Consider the following 20452-nt stretch of genomic DNA (forward strand, 5'->3'; position numbering starts at 1 on the left):
GGACTTCAGGAGCCGAGGTCACCAGTAGGAAGTGGCCGATTCTGAAACTCCAAGCCGCTGAGAGTGTTCTCCGTTCCAACGCTGGAATCTGATCATCCCGGCGAGAGGTGCCTGAAGGCCCCGACCACGGGTGAACAAAGAGGAAGAGGACTGAATATTGCCTTCCCTCACAGTGGGAAACGTTGATTCTGCTGTGTGGGGATGTTCATGTTAGATTCTATTGTGTATATTTGGTCTCCATTTATTGACTTATTACAAGCATGTGGTGCAACACAACCATAGAAATTAAGTGTTTCAGAATTGGGTGGGAGGTGGGTAAAGATATGAAGGAGGCATATCCCTTTCAATTTCTTTCTCTTGTTTTTCTTCTCTTTTCTCTCTTCTATTCTTTTTCTTTTTGCTTAGTGCACATCACCTTATTTTCTTTTTCGAGCTATATAATATTCTCTCTCTATATATTTCTTGCTTTCCATATCTCTTTTTCTCTACTATTAAATTTAAAATAAGAAGTCGTACATGAAATGGAATATGTTATTCATGTAGTATATTATTGTACATCACTTCTAATTAAAGAAAATGTCTATTGTGTATTGTGTTCTTTTTAATCGTATGGCTGTACGGTAATTCAAATCTCACTGTACCAATTGGTGCATGTGATAATAAATGTCTCTTGAACTTTTGATTTTATAATATCGGAGAAACACACGTTTCCTTTGGTTTCTTTTTTAAAATAAGCAAATGTAGGAAGGGAGAGTAGTTATTGGTTGCAGTGAGTCCTCCAGAGAGAAGGTGGTGCTAAGGGAGTAGCTTCTTCTTTCAGTTAATATTTGCACTCACAGTTTCACTGGAGATCTTCATCTGAGCGACAGCGAGTGTCACTGGTCTGATTTTACAGCGAGAGAGAAATGGCAATGGCAGCAGCTCGTAAAGTGATCGTGTACGGAGGAAAGGGCGCCCTGGGAACCAAATGCGTGGAGCTTTTCAAATCAAAGAACTGGGTATGTAACTAAAGCAGGAACGAGTGTGTTCTGGGCACAGGATAACTAGTTATAGGGGCAGTAAAATGAATTCAGCTTAGAGTTTCAACAAGGAAGTGTGTCTTTGGCTTCACACTTTGGGGACGAGTGGGGCCACGGGTGGGGTGACAAATGAGCCTGTGTGTGTGTATCTGTTTCACGGTGCTGTCAGTCACAGTCAGTGCAATAACTTCTCTCTGTTGCAGTGGGTCGCCTCCATTGATTTCACATCCAATGAAGACGCGAGCGCGAACATTATTGTGAAGACGAGCGAGTCCTTCACGGAACAAGCAGAACAGGTAACGCCGGCGAACGCAGACACTGATCTCACAAAAGATGTAAACAGAGCAATTAGTCCAGACATGTGCAGAAGACGAGAGTTTAGTTTAGAGATACTGCGTGGAAACAGCCCCCCCCCCCCCCCCCCCCCGACCAGCGATCCCCGCACATTAACCCATCCTATATAAACTAGGGACTATTTACAATTTTATCAAAGTCAATTAACCTACAAACCTGTGGGTCTTTTGAGTGTGGGAAAAAATCGGAGATTCCGGGGGAACCCACGCAGGTCACAGAGAAAACATACCCTGTACAAACTCCATACAGACAGCACCTGTAGCAGGGATCGAACCAGGGTCTCTGGCGCTGCACCACTGTGCCGTGACTATAGTTCCTCATAGATTCAGGCAGAAAAGGTGACATGCGCTATTTACCTGTACAGGTAGACTAGATGACAGGTGTCACATATAATAAAGATACAGCAGCTAATAATTGCAGTGGGTTGGGGTACTTGCAGCTGCCTCTGACAGGTACATCTGGAGTAGGTGACAACTGCAAAGGATTGAGCTGAACAGATGAGGTAAACAAACAAACCCTACCTAACATAATTAATATGGTGGATATGAACATAGAAGTCAGGAGCATGAGTTGTTTGGTCATTGCTAAGTTTAATAAGATAAGGCTAATCTAATTGTAGTTCCAACTTTACACTCCCGTCTATTCCTGGTAACTCCTCACCCCTTGCTAATCAAACACCCATCTTCATCTGTCTTAGAAATATTCAAAGAAAAGACTTCCACAAGCCTATGAGAAAGAGAGCTCCAAATTCATGCTTCATCTCTGCCTCACATATGCAACCCCTTTGTTTTTTAAACAGCAATTACTAGTTCTAAATTCTTCCAGGAGAGGAAACATACTTTCCTCATCTATCATCTCAGGGCGTAAAGGTGATTTGAGTATTCATATATTGGACGTAAAATCAATGATAACTGTTTTGCGAGCCGTTCTCATTTCAATAGGTTACTGCAGAGGTTGACCGTCTTCTTGGGGAACAGAAGGTGGATGTCATCATTTGCGTAGCGGGGGGTTGGGCAGGTGGCAGCGCCAAGGCAAAATGTAAGTGTGTATTATATACACCTACACCATTCATTCATATTTCATATTTTATATATAAGGAAAATATTTTTTATCAAAATGCATTTCACTTAACATATAAAGATTTTACATCAACGTATGATGTCAAGTTATAATTTTATTAAGCCTTTCATAATGTTTTATTCCTTGCACCTCAGGTCAGGAGTATGAATTCATCTGGGAAAATTCCTATTTTTTACATGGTACCTGAACAAGGGTGTCCTTGCCCTTGGGTTTATTGATCTCGGGTTTACATCATCTTAGATCATATCTTGCTTTATCTTTTGGATCATGTGTGCCCCAGATAATTTTGTGTACTTAGAGTGACTAGGCCGTAATACATGTATACTTTAGCATTGAAAATGCTGAAAACACATAACAACAATTAATTCAAGCGAAAAATTAATTATGGACAGATATAAACACAAAATAATATGGGTATGAACATGTCTGTCCTACAGTGTGCAGGTAATGAGGGATTCAAATGTTTTCTGAATCTCGGGACCACAGCCTTGCATTAACGAAGATATTTCAGCTGTATCCTTGTATATTTCCAGGGTGCTATTAAGTGAAGATTGATCTTGTAACAATTTTTTGATATTTTGGAAATATGATATCCTTTTCCAATGAAGTTTTGGTGAAATCTTCCTGTGCTTATTTTTTTTAAATAGTCACCCTTTGTCTCATGCAAAATAAAATTTGACGATGATTTTTGTTATTTCATTTCTCAAAGCTCTGTATAAAAATGCTGACTTGATGTGGAAGCAGAGCATGTGGACATCAACAATCTCCAGCCATTTAGCCACAAAGTATCTCAAAGATGGTGGCTTGTTGACCCTTACAGGAGCAAGTGCTGCCTTGGGTGGAACACCAGGTGAGTAGATCTTCACTTGTTGACTGCATTAGCTAACTTTATTAACATTAGATCATTAGTCCTAGCCAAAAGGCATGCCTCAACATATGAAGATGTTCTCCTCCTTTGATCCTCCTTTAATCCTCGAGGTATGTTAAAATATGGTTCCGTAACTTATTTTTGCATAATGAAAAGTGCCACCATAACGTGATTGGAGTTTCCTTACATTTAATATACAGATACATTTATATAATGGAATGATTGGATGTAAGAGTGAAATTAGTCATTGATTCATTAAAAATCCAGATGTAATTTCCACATTGGTTCGTAAATTGCATAACATGAATTTCTTAAAGTTTATTTTAGTTCTAAAAGAGGCCTTTAATGTTGTCTGAGATTGTGACAGATGGTAGTATAAAAGTCTCACATGATAGCCAAATTATAAACAATATTTGAAAAAGTACAATGACGAAGATTTGCTGAACTGCAATCTTGAAGCCCGAGTGCTTGGGGGAAAGGAGTTCTGGAAGAACATGCTTCGCTATGGAATTTCACTATGCAGATACCCCATGGTCCTGATATTCATCGTCCTCAAACAGTGCTGGAAAATCAAATTTTCAGGAAGTAGACCTTAGCTTTCTTTCGTTCACATTGAAACACACCACTTTAGTGAAAGAGGACTAATTAGAGAGCTAATTCAAAGAGCCATCACAGGAACTCTTGTCAAATGCTCTCCTGTGAAATTTTGTGGCTGCTCGTAGTAGATGCTTGCAATATTTTCGTGTAGTAGTCCCATTCATTTCAACAACTTTAATGAACTGAGTGTGTCCTGGTGAGGATGACAGGCAAACGCTTAATACCAAAAGTATTTGCCAGTCATCTCACTTTTGTCTTTGGATCCACAGCATAATGTTTTGGCATGTTTGTGATCATAATTATGTGTATTGCTGCTGTTATGCACATGCACTAACCCGAAGGTCGCTGTTCCCAACTTTATTTTATTATCTAATTCTTATTTGCTCACCATATTGGTCCCTGCTGGGATTACAGTGTGAAAATATATTGTACTTGTCTACAAGCCGAGTCAACAATCATTAATTAGAAACATAGAAACATAGAAAATAGGTGCAGGAGTAGGCCATTTGGCACTTCGAGCTAACACCACCATTCAATACGATCATGGCTGATCATCTAAAATCAGTACCCCTTTCCTGCTTTCTTCCCATAATCCCTTGATTCCATTAGCCCTAAGAGCTAAGATAACTTTCTCATGGAAACATCCAATGAATTGGCCTTCACTGCCTTCGGTGACAGAGAATTTCACAGATTCACAACTCTCTGGGCAAAAAAGTTTTTCCTCATCTCAGTCCTAAATGGCCTGCCCCTTATTCTTACACTGTGACTTCAGGTTCTGGATTCCCCCGACATTGGGAAATGTTTTCCTGCATCTAGCCTGTCCAATCCCTTAATAATTTTATATGTTTCTATATTAACACCTCTCATCCTTCTAAATTCCAGTGAATATAAGCCCAGCCGATCCATTCTTTCATTATGTCAGTCCTGCCATCCCGGGAATTAACCTGGTGAACCTACGCTGCACTCCCTCAATAGCAATAATGTCCTTCCTCAAATTAAGAGACCAAAACTGCACACAATACTCCAGGTGTGGTCGCACCTGCAGTAGGACCTCCATGTTCCTATATTCAAATCCTCTCGCTGTGAATGGCAACATACCATTTGCTTTCTTCACTGCTGTACCTGCTTGCTTACTTTCAATGACTGATGTACAAGGACACCCAAGTCTCGTTGCACCTCCCCTTTTCCAAATCTGACACCATTCAGATAATAATCTGCCCTCTTGATCTTGCCACCAAAGTGGATAACCTCACATTTATCCACATTATACTGCATCTGCCATGCATCTGCCCACTCACCAAACCTATCCTGCATCCTCATAGCATCCACCTCGCAGCTCACATTGCCACCCAGCTTTGTGTCATCAGCACGGTTGGAGATATTACGTTTAATTATTCTGTCTAAACCCCACTAGTCACTGCAATAATTATATATTAATGATTTGGATGATGGAATTGATGGCTTTGTGGCCCATTTGCAGATGATCCAAAGATAGGCAGAGGGGAAAGTGGTGTAGGGGAAACATAGTGCCTGCAGATGGACTTGCACAGGTTGGGAGAGTGGGCAAAGAAGTGGCAAATGGAATACAGCTTAGCAAAGTATGCGGTCATGCACTTTGGTAGTAGGAATAAAGTTGTAGACTATTTTCTAAATGGGGTGAGGAATTTGAAATCGGAGGTGCAAAAGGTCGGGAGTTAGCATTCGTTTCAAGAGGGTCAAAATATAAAAACAGAGATGTAATGCTCAGGCCACATTTGCAGTATTGCAAGCAGTTTGGGGCCCCATATCTGGGGAGGAATGTGCTGGCATTGGAGAGCGTCCAGAGGAGGTTTAATAGAATGATCCCAGGAATAATTGGGTTGACTTATGATGAGTGTTTGATGGCTCTGGGTCTGTACTCAATGAAGTTTAGAAAGATGAGCGAGATGTCATTGAAACTTACTGATTAATGAAATGCCTGGATAGAGTGGATGTGGTTAGGATGTTTCAACTGGTGGGAGAATCTAGGGTCAAAGCAAGAGGAATTTCTTTAGCCAGAGGGTAGTGAATGTGGAATTCATTGCCACAGACGGCTGCGGAGGCTGTTATTGGGTATTTTCTAAGAGGAAGATTGATAGGTTCTTGATTAGTAATAGAGTCAAAGGTTATGGGGAGAAACAAGGAGAATAGGGTTAAGAGGGAAAGAGAGATCAGCCATGATTGAATGGCAGAGTAGACTCAATGCGCTGAATGGCCTAATTCTGTTCATATGACTTAGGAACGTTATGAATTTATGAAGCTAAATCCAAATAGTTCAAGGATAAATGAAAAATTAATAAATTAAAAAACTGTTGATGTTGGAAATCTGAAATAAAATTAGATAAAACTGGAAATACTCAGGCACTGTATTCGATGTATTTTGTTAATCTTACCTGCCTTCAAGCTTTAAAAAGTACTGCAGAGAAAATAAATGTACTGACTGTATAATGGAGGATCCACAGATTCTTAAAATCATTAAGTAAATTTTGTGAGCTGGAAAGGTTGACATTTTGATTCATGTTTATTGAAGGTATGACATTATACTTCAGAAGTACATACTATTTTGGTCTTTTGATGGTCATTTTGGAAGTTTAACTGGATGTTCCAACCAATTACTTTCTAAACTAATTTTCAGTTGCCTAGTTTAGATGAGAATGAACATGTGGGTTTTGATTTGTGCAGAGTTGTTTGATTTGACCTTGTGTCTAATCAACAAAGTGAAGAGCACTGTCGGGGCCAGTGAACTGTGACTAGTTTCCTATGTACACTTTCAATAATCGATTAGTCACTAGTTTTACTGCTGGGTCTGGAGGAGTTGATTCTTTGAGGAGGGAATAGAAACATAGAAACATAGAAATTAGGTGCAGGACTTGGCCATTCGGCCCTTCGAGCCTGCACCGCCATTCAATATGATCATGGCTGATCATCCAACTCAGTATCCCGTACCTGCCTTCTCTCCATACCCCCTGATCCCCTTAGCCACAAGGGCCACATCTAACTCCCTCTTAAATATAGCCAATGAACTGGCCTCAACTACCCTCTGTGGCAGAGAGTTCCAGAGATTCACCACTCTCTGTGTGAAAAAAGTTCTTCTCATCTCGGTTTTAAAGGATTTCCCCCTTATCCTTAAGCTGTGACCCCTTGTCCTGGACTTCCCTAACATCAGGAACAATCTTCCTGCATCTAGCCTGTCCAACCCCTTAAGAATTTTGTAAGTTTCTATAAGATCCCCTCTCAATCTCCTAAATTCTAGAGAGTATAAACCAAGTCTATCCAGTCTTTCTTCATAAGACAGTCCTGACATCCCAGGAATCAGTTTGGTGAACCGTCTCTGCACTCCCTCTATGGCAATAATGTCCTTCCTCAGATTTGGAGACCAAAACTTACGCAATACTGCAGGTGTGGTCTCACCAAGACCCTGTACAACTGCAGTAGAACCTCCCTGCTCCTATACTCAAATCCTTTTGCAATGAAAGCTAATATACCATTCACTTTCTTTACTGCCTGCTGCACCTGCATGCCTACCTTCAATGACTGGTGTACCATGACACCCAGGTCTCGCTGCATCTCCCCCTTTCCCAATCGGCCACCATTTAGATAATAGTCTGCTTTCCCGTTTTTGCCACCAAAATGGATAACCTCACATTTATCCACATTATACTGCATCTGCCAAACATTTGCCCACTCACCCAGCCTATCCAAGTCACCTTGCAGTCTCCTATCATCCTCCTCACAGCTAACACTGCCCCCCAGCTTAGTGTCATCTGCAAACTTGGAGATATTGCCTTCAATTCCCTCATCCAGATCATTAATATATATTGTAAATAGCTGGGGTCCCAGCACTGAGCCTTGCGGTACCCCACTAGTCACTGCCTGCCATTGTGAAAAGGACCCGTTTACTCCTACTCTCTTTGCTTCCTGTTTGCCAGCCAGTTTTCTATCCACATCAATACTGAACCCCCAATGCCTTGTGCTTTAAGTTTGTATACTGATCTCTTATGTGGGACCTTGTCGAAAGTCTTCTGGAAGTCCAGATACACCACATCCACTGGTTCTCCCCTATCCACGCTATTAGTTACATCCTCGAAAAATTCTATAAGATTCGTCAGACATGATTTACCTTCCGTAAATCCATGCTGACTTTGTCCAATGATTTCACCACTTTCCAAATGTGCTGCTATCCCATCTTTAATAACTGACTCTAGCAGAATGCAGAGACTGCTCATTGTTCCATTAGATTATTCTACACTTAGGGAAACATTAAAACTTGAATGTTGTTGGTTTCCGAACACAGTCTTGCCATTTCTTTAATAATGGTAAATATAATGGTAAATTTTAAATCGTTGATGAGTTTTAAGTTTATTAATAAACTCAACTATTCCTTGTGTAAAGATTTTTTGTTTCTAAATAATGTTTTAATTATTTTTGTGTTGAATTTGTTTCTTCTGGTTTGCATGTCATCAACTATAATGATTTTGGGATGTATTGCACATGCCTTTATCTTGATTATTGTATATTTATTTGTGTGTTTTCTGTTGATGGACCTGTAAAGCTGAAGCATGTAAGAATTTAATTGCTTCGCTACTGGGACATAAGACAGTTAAACACTCTTGATTCAATCTGGCAATTTAACAGGGAACGGTTAGCTCTCCATCACTGGGTGTACAGCTTGTCCTTGATTTTCATGCCCACATGATGAAATACAGAATTCAGAGCTGAACTGGAGGTCAGATGCAGCTCCTTTGACCTTCTGCTCCACCATTAGACTTGTCACCGAGCCAGGCACAAACACAGACTTCAGGGTTGCTGACCCCAAATTTATTAATTTTGCTTGTCTTACTTTGCAATCAGTTGGTCGTCATTGAGTCATGTCACCGTAATCTTCTTGGGCACCATTAGTCAAGGAATTGAGTATAGAAGTTGGGACATAATATTATGGTTCTACAAGACACTGGTGAGGCTGCACTTGGTATATTGTGCTCAGTTTTGGTCACACTCCTATAGGAAAGATGCCTTTAAACTGGAAAGAGTGCAGAGAAGATTTACGAGGATATTGCCAGGATTTGAGGGCCTGAGCTGTAGAGAAAGATTGGGCAGGCTAGGACTTTATTCCTTGGACTGCAGGAGACTGAGGGCTGATTTTCTAGTTTATTTCCCCATGTAGAGAATAGATAGGGTGATTGCACGTTGCCTTTTTTTCAGGGTAGGGTAAGCAAGAATTAGAGGGCATTGATTTATGGTGAGATGGGGAAATAATTAATAATAAACTGAGAAGACACCTTTTCACAGAGAGAGTGGTGGGTATATGGAACAAGTATCCAGAAGAAGTAGTTGAAGCAGCTACATTAATATGTAAAAGACATATTCCAATGGTACTAGCTTTGATGGGGCTTCTTAGTTGGCATGGACGAGTTAGGCTGAAGGGCCTGTTTTTGTGTTGTATGACTAAATATCGTAGAAGAATAGAATAGTAGAATAGTTTCTTTATTGTCATTGTAACATGAACCATGTACAACGAAATTTAAAAATGTCAGCCAGTCAGTGCACCATTCAAACATTTCTAAAAGCTAACGATACATACAAGGTAAAATATTAAAAGATAAACAACTAAAATAAATATCACAAAAATATCACGCATAAACACCCAACCCTCCATCCTTCTGTCGCTTTCACAGTGTACCACAGTCCCTTAGTATGTCTCGCGTTCCTTGGCAGCTACATTTAGTGCTTTTATAGCAGTGGGGTAAAAACTGTTTTTTAGTCTGTTCGTCCTTGTCCTTGTAGATCTGTACCGTCTGCCTGACGGCAACAGTTCAAACAGGGAGTGTCCGGGGTGGGAAATGTCCTTTATGATGACTAAATATCGTGGGTACATTATGGAATTTTCACCATTTTCCATCCCTCACCAGTCTCTTAATTTTTAAATACAAATTAAAGACCTTCCGTTCTAACATTTCCTCATTTTGGTTTGTAATCACGTTCCTTGGGAATACTTCTGTGAAGCACCACAGTATAAAATGCCAGGAACTTCTATTAAAAATGCTGAAGATCAGTTTTGATGATTTTGTGTTTAAGTATGAGCATTTCTACTTGATCGGCATGTTTTGGGAAAAGGTTCCTGTGTTCTTAAAAATAGTGAGGTGTACAAGTTATAATGAACTATTTAAAATAACGTACCTTTGTATAACAGTAAAATAGTGAGAATTAAAATGCTTGATTTCAACATGCAAAACCACCAAGATTGGGAATATAATGTGCTTGCAAATGGCTATAATGTGCTTGCAAATGGCTTGAATATGCCTGGCTTCTGGGGTTTCTAGTTTTGTCAGACCATTCATTGAATGAAACAAGGTTTTTGTGGGTATTCTTGCACACATTCCTGGTGCACACATCCAAGAATAAAACTGGCGGAGTAATGTCAATTTCCTCATCCTCTCCCTATTTGATAGATTAAGAAAACGTATAAAACGTAAAATTCTAGTTAATAATTTCTTCAATGTCCAACCTTTGAATTTTCTGATCAGTCTTAATATTTAACACTTGCCTTCCAAAATGTATTAATGTATCCAGGCCCATTCGCTGAAGTGACAACCCAAAGATGAAAAGCACATTCTGAATGCCTTTGAAATACTAACACTAGAAAAGTTTAAAAAAAAGTTTAATTGACTGTTCCTCCCTTGAATGAATGGATTTGAGGTGAAATTGAATTGGAAATTTTCCATAGGAACAGAATATATACAAAGTCTCTCTGTGCTCAGTTGTAAATTGAGTTCAAAACGAGTGTTTCCCTGTTGAATCCACGTTCTCCTCTGTGCCTAAGATATAATTTAAGGGCTAGGCTGTTGCAGGTTTTTTACCAAACTCCTCCATTTAACAGATTGTGGATCTTCATCCTAACACTTTGCAGTCGAATCTGCCATGTTAAAAATGAATTAGTGAATGAACAGGCAAAAGCAGAAACGATATACTTGAGCAGTTTTACAATGTGGTAGTTTATTTTTAATTTTTTATAATTATTTCATACAAAATCTTTTGATAACCCATTACCAAATATACTAAATGAAATGGTAGTGATTGATTTGTTTAAAGAACCAATTTCTGGTATTTGTTCCCAGTTTCTCTAAAAAATATTGTACTGGATTAAGGTTTATTTTTTAAACCCATCTGTTTCCCATTTAGGAATGGTAGGCTACGGCATGGCAAAAGCAGCTGTACATCAGCTGTGTCGGAGCCTAGCTGGGGAGAACAGTGGACTGCCATCTGAATCTTCAACTCTTGCAATTTTGCCGTAAGTATCAGGTTCACCCTGTCCAATCAGTGAAGAAAATTCCTGTTACATCTCACACTAACACTTGGCATTAGAGACGAGTAGAAACAGGGAACTGCAGATGCTGGTTTACAAATGAAGACACCAAATGCTGGAGTGGCTCAGTTGGTCAGGCAGCATCTCAGGAGAACATGGATAGGTGATGTTTTGGGTCAGAACCCTTCTTCAGACCACTGAGTTTGAAGAAGAGTCCAGACCCAAAATGTTCCCTATCCATGTTCTCCTGAGATGCTGCTGACCAGCTGAGCTACTCCAGCACTCTGTGTCTTCCTCAACACTTGGCACTACTTGACTAGATTAGGAGCTGATGCATCATGTGCTATCAATGTTCATTTTCCAAGTCTGAATAAAATATTTGGAGTAAAAACTTCAAATATTTAATTCCTGTTTAAATATGCAGTTTTATAGTTGTAATTGCATTATTCCACATCTCTGACATGACTATACTTGTACAAAGATTTATTTCCAGTATTACATCCTTGAGATCAGTGCATTACTGGGTTTTGTTTGCTGATTAGCATCTATCACCTCCCTTTGACCCTCTGAAGAACAGAATAAGTCTCTTCTGATCTGTTATTATTCTCTTGTGATCATTTTGGTTATTGATGCTGTCTTGAGCCTATTTTATTTAATCATAAGATCTTTCTCTCCTAGCATCCTGTACTGCACAAAGTCTTGCTTGCCCAGCGCACTGTGTTTACTCACGTGCATTGTCTGTTAGAGATTCAGATTTAATATCCTCACTCGTAGATTGATAATCGCCCTTGAAAAGTGATTTGCATTACTTAGCAAAGATGTTTTAAGGATGTATTTTCTTGTTATTTACCATGGTGTTGCAATGTTTCCTTTGTCCTATGTCTTGGCAATTTTCAATCATTAGGTGTTAGACATTCCTCCACCTTTTTCTTTAGCATTTACCACTCATCACTTCACCTTTTCCTATTGAGGATCTGGGTCCTGAGCTTCAGAATTTCCTCTGCCTTTTTCACCTCTCTATGTTAAGAACTTTCTTATAAACACTGACCTTGTCCGTGTTTGAGTCATCTATGGTTATATTTGTTTGATTCATTGTCCACTTTTGATTGATTACACATCTTTGAAAGATTTTGCAATGTTACCAAACACTTGAAACAGATCGTTGTTAAGGTCTTGGAGGATTAATATTACTGGCATATGTAGCATTATCAGGTAATTCACTTAATAATTGTCTTTCAGTTTATTAGGTAATCATTGTTCCTTTTATTAACAACATGAATACTCTTACTTAAATAAAGTGACTTCAAGATAATAATTCATAAATACAATTTTAAAAAGCAAAATTTATTTCGCTCATCAGTAATAAGAATGCAAAAATCAGTGGAATTAGAGGTCAGTGACTTATTGGATCAAAAGACCAAACTGCTGGAGGTTCCCAGGGGTCAGGCAGCATCTGTGGAGGGAAATAGACAGTCACAATTTGGGTCCCGACTCAAAACATTTTCCTCCACAGATGCTGCCTGACCCGCTGGGTTCCTCCAGTAGTTCGTTTTTTGCTCCAGATTCCTGCATCTGCAGTTTTTTGTGTCTTAATTTTTTATTGGAAATGTTCTGATGGAAGGTTATTGGCCTTAAGCTAGCTGAGTATTTCCAGCATCTTGTATTTTTATTTCATTTTACTTTTTACTGCTTTTGCATAAAGCATTTCTCAAAGGGAATATTTTACCCACTCATTTAAAAAATATATTTTAAGACGTAATCATGCTCAAATCTTTTTTAAATGTCATCGTAAATTGTTTCAGAGATGCTGTATATCAACTGCTTATAGTTGGAAGTGAGCTTACGGGTGAAGATTGTTCTGAATAAGATTGGATGACAAATTAAAAACAAATAGGTGGCACAGAAGAAAGAATGCACATATTGAAATTGCTTATTGATCCTTTTCTAGGTTCTGTGCAGTTCTCTGTTTTATCTTTACAATATGGGCCAATTCGGTGAATGTTTACATCCTCCTGTGATCTTAGAAAAGGTTGCACTTGATTTTAACATCGCTATCTTTACAATAGGTTACTTTATGCATGTTGACCAAACAGCAGCTCATAATCAGGAATGGGAATAGTCTGTACTTTGTGCATGAAACAATGATGCCATCAGCTCTATAACCTGAGCTTCATTGGAAACAGAAAGATTAACATACATGACATGTCGGAGGTTTAATTTATATTTTGGAGCTTTGATCTCTTTTATGTTTTTGAGTTTTTGATTTTAGTCACATATAATAATTTTATTATACAATATTGTTAAGGAAAAATACACTAGTTTCTCCCTCTGAATATTGACTTAGCCAATTTCAGGTAGTCCTTGCTTTCTCCCTCTTTCCCCTCTCCTTCCCAACCCTCCCACTGCCCACTGACTACGCCTCTTCCTTTCTTCTCCCCGCCCCCACCATCCCCCACATCAGTCTGAAGAAGGGTCTCGACCTGAAACGTCACCTTTTCCGCCGCTCCATAGATGCTGCCTCACCCGCTGAACATCCGCAGTTCCTTCTTAAACAACTAGTTTCTCCCTCTTGTATTTTGTTAAATTGACCTCAGATCTGGGTCATTCAGATTGTATAAAAGGAAAATTGTTGTGACTATTGATATTTTGTGTATATTACTGTGGTCACAGTAGACTTTCCTTCTCTTCCTGCAGATGCAGGGTGATCTAGCACTTTTCTGCAGATTGATACCCAGTTTTACGAGTCATCTATCTACCTTTCAGCAGTGCCAGCGCTATGAGACTGCTATGAGTGAAGATAGACACAAAATGCTAGTGCAATTCGGCGGGACTGAGAGCATCTCTGGAGAGAATGAATGGGTGGCGTTTTGGGTCGAGACCCTTCTTCAGACTAGTCAGGGGAAAGGGAAACAAGAAATATAGACAGCGATGTAGATATAGAACAAACGAATGAAAGATATGCAAAAAAAGTAACTGTAATAGAGGAAACAGGCCATTGTTAGCTGTTTGCTAGGTGAGAACAGGAACCTGGTGTGACTTGGGTGGGGGAGGGATGGCGAGAGGGAGTGCAGGGGTTACTTGAAGTTAGAGAAATCAATATTCATAACACTTTCTTTGGTCTGTATCACAACTCAAGTCATATCAGATCATACATATATTTCTATGACCCAGTAATTCCTAAACTAAGCTTGAAAGCTCATACTGTCCCTCAGTAATATTGTTCTTGCCTCTTGCTTCAGTTGAGCCACTTTGTGGAATGATATTCTCACTTTTTTTGCTAATCCACTCCAAAATGCGTGCATCATCTTCCATTTACCAATGTCCATGTATGTGTTTAAAATTCAAACATACACTGACCAAAAAAGAACCTTTCCATCACATCTATCCTGATTGGCCTATGCTGTCTTCTCAATTCCCAAGATGTTCATTCCTAACATGTTCCCATGTATAAAAGCTTAACGATTCTACTTGATCTCTTTATCTCTTTAGTATTCTTCAACTTTCGTGAACTCTCCCATTCCTCTCACCTCCTGCGCTTCACTCTTCAAAGTCCACATGCATTCATAAGATCTTAAATGATAGCAACAGAATTACAGCATTCGGCCCATCAAGTCCACTCCGCCATTCAATCATGGCTGATCTATCTCTCCCTCCTAACCTCATTCTCCCCATAACCTCTGACACCTGTATTAATCAAGAATCTATCTATCTTTGCCTTAAATATATCCACTGACTTGGCCTTCACTGCCTTCTGTGGCAAAGAATTCCACAGATTCACCACCCTCTGACTAAAGAAATTCCTCCTCATCTCCTTCCTAAAAGAACATCCTTTAATTCTGAGGCCATTACCTCTAGTCCTAGACTCTCCCACTTGCTTTGGTCTTTCTCTCTATGTATTGTTTCTTTAAAAGCTCCTATTCCTCACTCATCATATTTAATATATAAGAAATTAATCGCTTTTGCTTAATCTCGCAGTCACATCTAATCTAATTTTTTTCATGCTTTTTTCTCTATTTCCATTTTACTGAAACATCTTGATTGATGTCTTTGCAAGAGTGGTTGTTGGGAAAGTATTTTTGTAGTGTTATGTCTTCTTAAAGTTTACTTATTGTTCAGGATCTTTGAGGTTTTTCAGTCCATAATTTGTCTTTAAGTATTTTTGAGGCAATGATGTAGGCACAGTGGTGGAGCTGCGGCCTAACTGTGCCAGAGACTAGAGTTCAATCCTGACTTTGGGTGCTGTCTGTGTGGAGTTTGTATGTTCTCCTTGTGACCTCCTGTTTCCTCCGGGGGTGCTCCAGTTTCCTTCCACACTCCAAAGACGTACAGATTTGTAGGTTAATTGGCTTTGGTAGAGTAGTCCCTAGTTTGTAGGATAGTGCTAGTGTACAGGGTGATCGCTGGTAGGCGCGGACAAAGTGGGCCTGTTTCTGTGTTGTATCTCCAAAGTCTAAAGCAGGGGTTTCAAACTCATTTAAATTCTAAAGTAAAGACTAAAGTGTATACATGCTTGACAAAAAAGAGGATGAAAGGTGATTGCAGGTAGATGAGGATGCGAAGCCAAGATGCTAAAATGAATAGGTTCCGCCATGGTCTGATGAACTGGCAGAGCAGGCCCCATCCTGCTAATTTGTATGGTCTCGTCCATCAGTCTTGTCAGGAAACCCGCTCCTTTCTTTCCAAATAGAGCAGGCAAAAACAACAGAGTTTACTGTGTATGTAATTCAGGCTAAAACATCAGAGTAGAAAAAATTGAATTGAATTGATTTTTTGATTTAGATGGGCCAAAGGAAGATGAAAGTGCGAGTTTCCTTTTAAATTGCCAATTTCTAGGCTAATTGGTATTATCAGACCTTCACCATGGTAACATACAGACATAAATACATATGACACAAGAGCTTTCAAGTTCAATTTAATTTATCTTTCAGCGTTACCTTGGATACCCCCATGAACAGGAAATCAATGCCTAATGCAGATTTCAGCTCCTGGACACCATTAGAATTTATTGCTGAGTGAGTATCCAGCTGGTTCAATTGTCTGTAATCATTTCACATCAGCACGCTGCTGTCTGTTTTTTTTCTTTGTGTCTGTCCCAGTGTCCAGATTCCAGTTGAGAGGTCTGTTTGTCTAGTTTAGCAAATATTCTGCACACAATTATCAAGGATAACTGACCCTTCTAAAGGATAATTCCATCTTTGGCGATTCATTGACAGATAACTGAGCAGCTTGCAGAAACGAATACCTTTCATGTCAATGACAGCTAGTGAGAAAGCCAAATGAAATTATGCTTTATTGTTTAAGCTGAGATCTTATTACTGAAAAGTAATTACTTGGTAGTAATCAACAGCTTATAGCTACAATGTAATTTTGAGATAATTACACTTGATAATGATTGTAATTTTGTTATGGTAATCCATAAAAATAAATATTCAGATAGTTTATTTTAATAATAGTCCCTTTATATATATAAAAAGTGGGTAAGCTCTTCCTTTCAAATTCGGTAATTTAAGAGGGAGATGTAAATGAAATGCACCTGTATTTGTGAATCTGCCTTCTTCAAGGCTTATTCATGAATCTGCTCGTAGGATGCTAATGACAACTGGACATCAAAGGCAGGTTTGATCCTCTGTCCCCAGTATATACTTTTTTAGGCTCAGAACAATGTTTGCAAAACGATAGTATTTAACCTTCCTTGTAGAACTTGAGCATCCTATATTCCAGCTGATATTCATATTGCAGCTGAAATCACAGAACTCAACATATAAGAACATAAGGTGAGAAATTAAATCAGACCTTGCTGGCTGGGCTATGTGGCTCAAGTTCCACATGAGTCGCTAGGAGATTTGAGCTGTAGATTCATCTTACCCTGTGAAATATACTTTATAAATGCGAGATAACGTTGATTCATTGTGCTACCCTGTACATCAGCCCCCACCCCAACCACCATCACCAAGCCCACTAAAGGGAAGAGTATTCCCTCTCATGCCCAAGAATAAAATCGTAGTTTTGGCATAAGAAATATTTCTGCCCACATATTTGCAATTTGTTCCTACACATGTTTATAACATAGAAACATAGAAAATAGTTGCAGGAGTAGACCATTTGGCCCTTTGAGCCAGCACCACCATTCAATATGATCATGGCTGATTCATATAATCCGAATGAATTTCTCATCCAAATAGAGCAGTCCAAAAGAATGTACATGGTATGCAGTGCTGTACAGTAATGCTGTGTGCTGCTTGCCATGTCCTAGTGCTTATATTCCCTTACTGTGAAACATTGTGAGCTAGCACTGTGGAGCTCCGCAAGAGATGCACCACGACACAGAAGAATCTTGGCAAACATTGAAAATATGTGTTTACAAAACAATTCATTGGGTTCATTGTATGTTGCAAGGCACTGAACAATTTAAGGTGCATTTTCTGTGATGCTGCCCAAAATTAAAATACTATAGTTCCTGGATATCTGAGATAAAGACAGGAAATGATGGCTACAGCTTCTGCGGAGATAGAAACAGAGTTAACATTTGAGGTATTTCCAGCTTGTTAAAGATAGATTCGGTAGCAGTAGTAAGAATTTCTAGTGCAATCAGAATCAAATTGAAGAAAATGTCCTGTGCCACATTTAAGTTTACCCTCATCAGGCTTCTGAACCATTCTGAACCATGGAATTACAAAACCAAAAAATTATGAAGTTGCTGCTTAACGAGAACATGACTGGTTCATCTAGTCCATGGCAATGTTTACTATTATCTTCTCCATGGGAGCTGACTGCACCAATCACATATTTCTGCTCTTGTGCATTGTATATTATCCTTTTCCCACTCTGGGTTTGATCTCTGGTTACTGGTTCCCTTCATTGGGATTTTTCCCGTATAACAATTTGAGCATTGCATTGTTGGATTTTGTTTGGTGAACAAGAGCTGTTAAATGAAAGATAACTTATTTGATGAATTTTATAGTCATGCAAAGATGAGTTAAATACTCCAATTGAAAACTGGCCAACCTTCTCCAATTTGAACAGATCAATGATTTCAAATGGGACCAGGTCTCCTGAGTTAGGGGCCGAATACAGTAATCCTGGATCAACCTCATATGTTTGATTCACTGAATTTACTTCATATGGATCAATTTTGGGACTTCTCCCTTACTGTATTACTCAGAAATTTGCTAATGTTAGAATAAAAGTTGATGGTATGAAGAAATCAGAATTGTTTGAAAACTCACTAACATTCATCCTCAGTCTTGGCAATCCTGCACTCTGATCTTTTGGTGTTTGAATAAACTATTCTGTTTTACATTATGAGTGTTACTTTGTGTAACTTTTCCAGAACCTTCTATAAATGGACTGATAAAGCTACCAGACCTGCCTCTGGAAGCCTTATTCAACTTAAAACGACTGGAAACAAAACTGAACTAATTCCTGCTCAACTCTGAGATGGAGATTCCAAATGTAACCACACAATATGGATTTAATTATTTTTGTGAAATGCCATTTAATTTCAATATGAATCAATTGATACCAATGTTAGTGAGATGTATGTATGATCCGTGTATTGTAAATTTCTCCACTCAGTGACTTGCCCACTATTTTACTTTTGCAATAATAGGACTTCTTCTGCAGTTGTATAAGGCTCTGATGAGACCACATCTGCAGTATTGTGTATAGTTTTGAGGAAGGACATCCTTGTGATTGAGGCAGTACAGCGTAGGTTCACGAGATTGATCCCTGGGATGGCGGGACTGTCACTTGAGGAAAGATTGAAAAGACTAGGCTTGTATTCACTGGAGTTTAGAAGGATGAGGGAGGATCTTATAGAAACATATAAAATTATAAAAGGACTGGACAAGCTAGATGCAGGAAAAATGTTCCCAATGTTTGTAAGTCCACGCCACACCCACAGCTAGAAGCTCCACAGACCACAGCCCCACAATGCCAAAGTCACCAGGCCAGCGATCGGAGCACTCCTCTCTGACGACCCTCGGCAAGGGTTCGCCCCGCTCCGCGATGGAAAAGTCCGCGCTGCGCCTGCTGCCGATGCTCCGGGCCCGACACCGGGAAAGGCCGTGCCAATCCATGCTGTTAGGCCGCGAGGGAGGCAGCATGGAAAAAGTCCGAACGCAGTTTCCTCCCCCTTTCCCCCCACCACCACCACCCACACAAGACATACCGAGAGACACCTAAACTAACATTTAGACACACCAAAAAACCCCAAAAGGTCGAAATGATGAACACGCTGCTGGCAGGGCAGCCGACTCGCAGCGCCCCACCAACCATGCTGTTTTTATTCCAATTTCAATTGGAAGCACTCATGTAGTTGAAGTTGTCCGAGTCATAGATAGAGATTTTGGTAAGCTTGGTCCATAATTCTCAGTAGGAATATGACAAACATTTACTTTAAGAATAAAAAATATTAAGTAATTTAGAATGTAATGATCATATCAGATAATGTAATTTAATATTGTTTGTGATTGTAATATGTGGTTTATGTATATAATTGTCAATGAAAATGATTTATCTGAAAAGTTGACAGTAAAACTTAGGAATCATGTTGTTTTCTTTATTTTACCGGGGTATATGCAAAACAAACATGTACCTATGTACGTGACAATAAAGTATCATTGAATTAATTGATTCTCCACAGTGGTTTTCCAGTGAAGAGGTGGTGGAAGTAAGTTATTGAATGTATCTATTCGTCTCCAGAAAAGGCCACCTGGAGATGTCAGATAGATGCTTTGCAGCAATTGCCCTTTAATTGTTTCATCTTTGTTGGAAAATGTCTCCCATTCTCCATGCCCCAGATCCGCAAATTCAGGTGATGAATTTGTGGGGAAAGGATAGGAGCATTCGAATAACAATAATCCAAAGGCAAAATTATGGTGAAAAAAAATACTTAACACACATCTCTAACAGTGAAAATAAAATCACTTTGAATGAATTTACAAATAATTAATATAATTAATATATGTTCTCTTTAAAATTTCTTCTGTTCTCATATTGATTGCCTCTATAACTGTAGCATGAATGCTTCTAAATACGATGCAGTCTAAATAATCAACTTATATTGCTGTTGTACACAAACCTATTTTTCTATCTTATTGTAGCAATGTTACAAAATTTTGAGATTTAAAAAACCAAGTCTGTAATTTATCCCATCCGATAAAGCATAAAAATAAGTTTAATTTGACACCTAATTCACTTTCATATCTTCAT

The 20452-nt window shown here is 39.1% G+C and overlaps 1 protein-coding gene across 1 annotated transcript; it reads left to right on the forward strand.

Annotated features, from left to right (window-relative positions):
* Positions 1-818: 818 nt before the first annotated feature.
* LOC129699052 (dihydropteridine reductase-like) lies at positions 819-19869 on the forward strand. The gene is made up of 7 exons (XM_055638669.1): positions 819-998; positions 1223-1315; positions 2315-2411; positions 3163-3303; positions 11116-11224; positions 16168-16251; positions 18570-19869. Exons 1-7 carry the CDS (start codon positions 906-908, stop codon positions 18673-18675), a joined length of 723 nt encoding a protein of 240 aa, XP_055494644.1. The 5' UTR covers positions 819-905; the 3' UTR covers positions 18676-19869.
* The last annotated feature ends 583 nt before the right edge of the window (positions 19870-20452 follow it).

The sequence above is a fragment of the Leucoraja erinacea genome, chromosome 1 (genome assembly GCF_028641065.1).
Source record: "Leucoraja erinacea ecotype New England chromosome 1, Leri_hhj_1, whole genome shotgun sequence".
NCBI lineage: Eukaryota > Metazoa > Chordata > Chondrichthyes > Rajiformes > Rajidae > Leucoraja > Leucoraja erinaceus.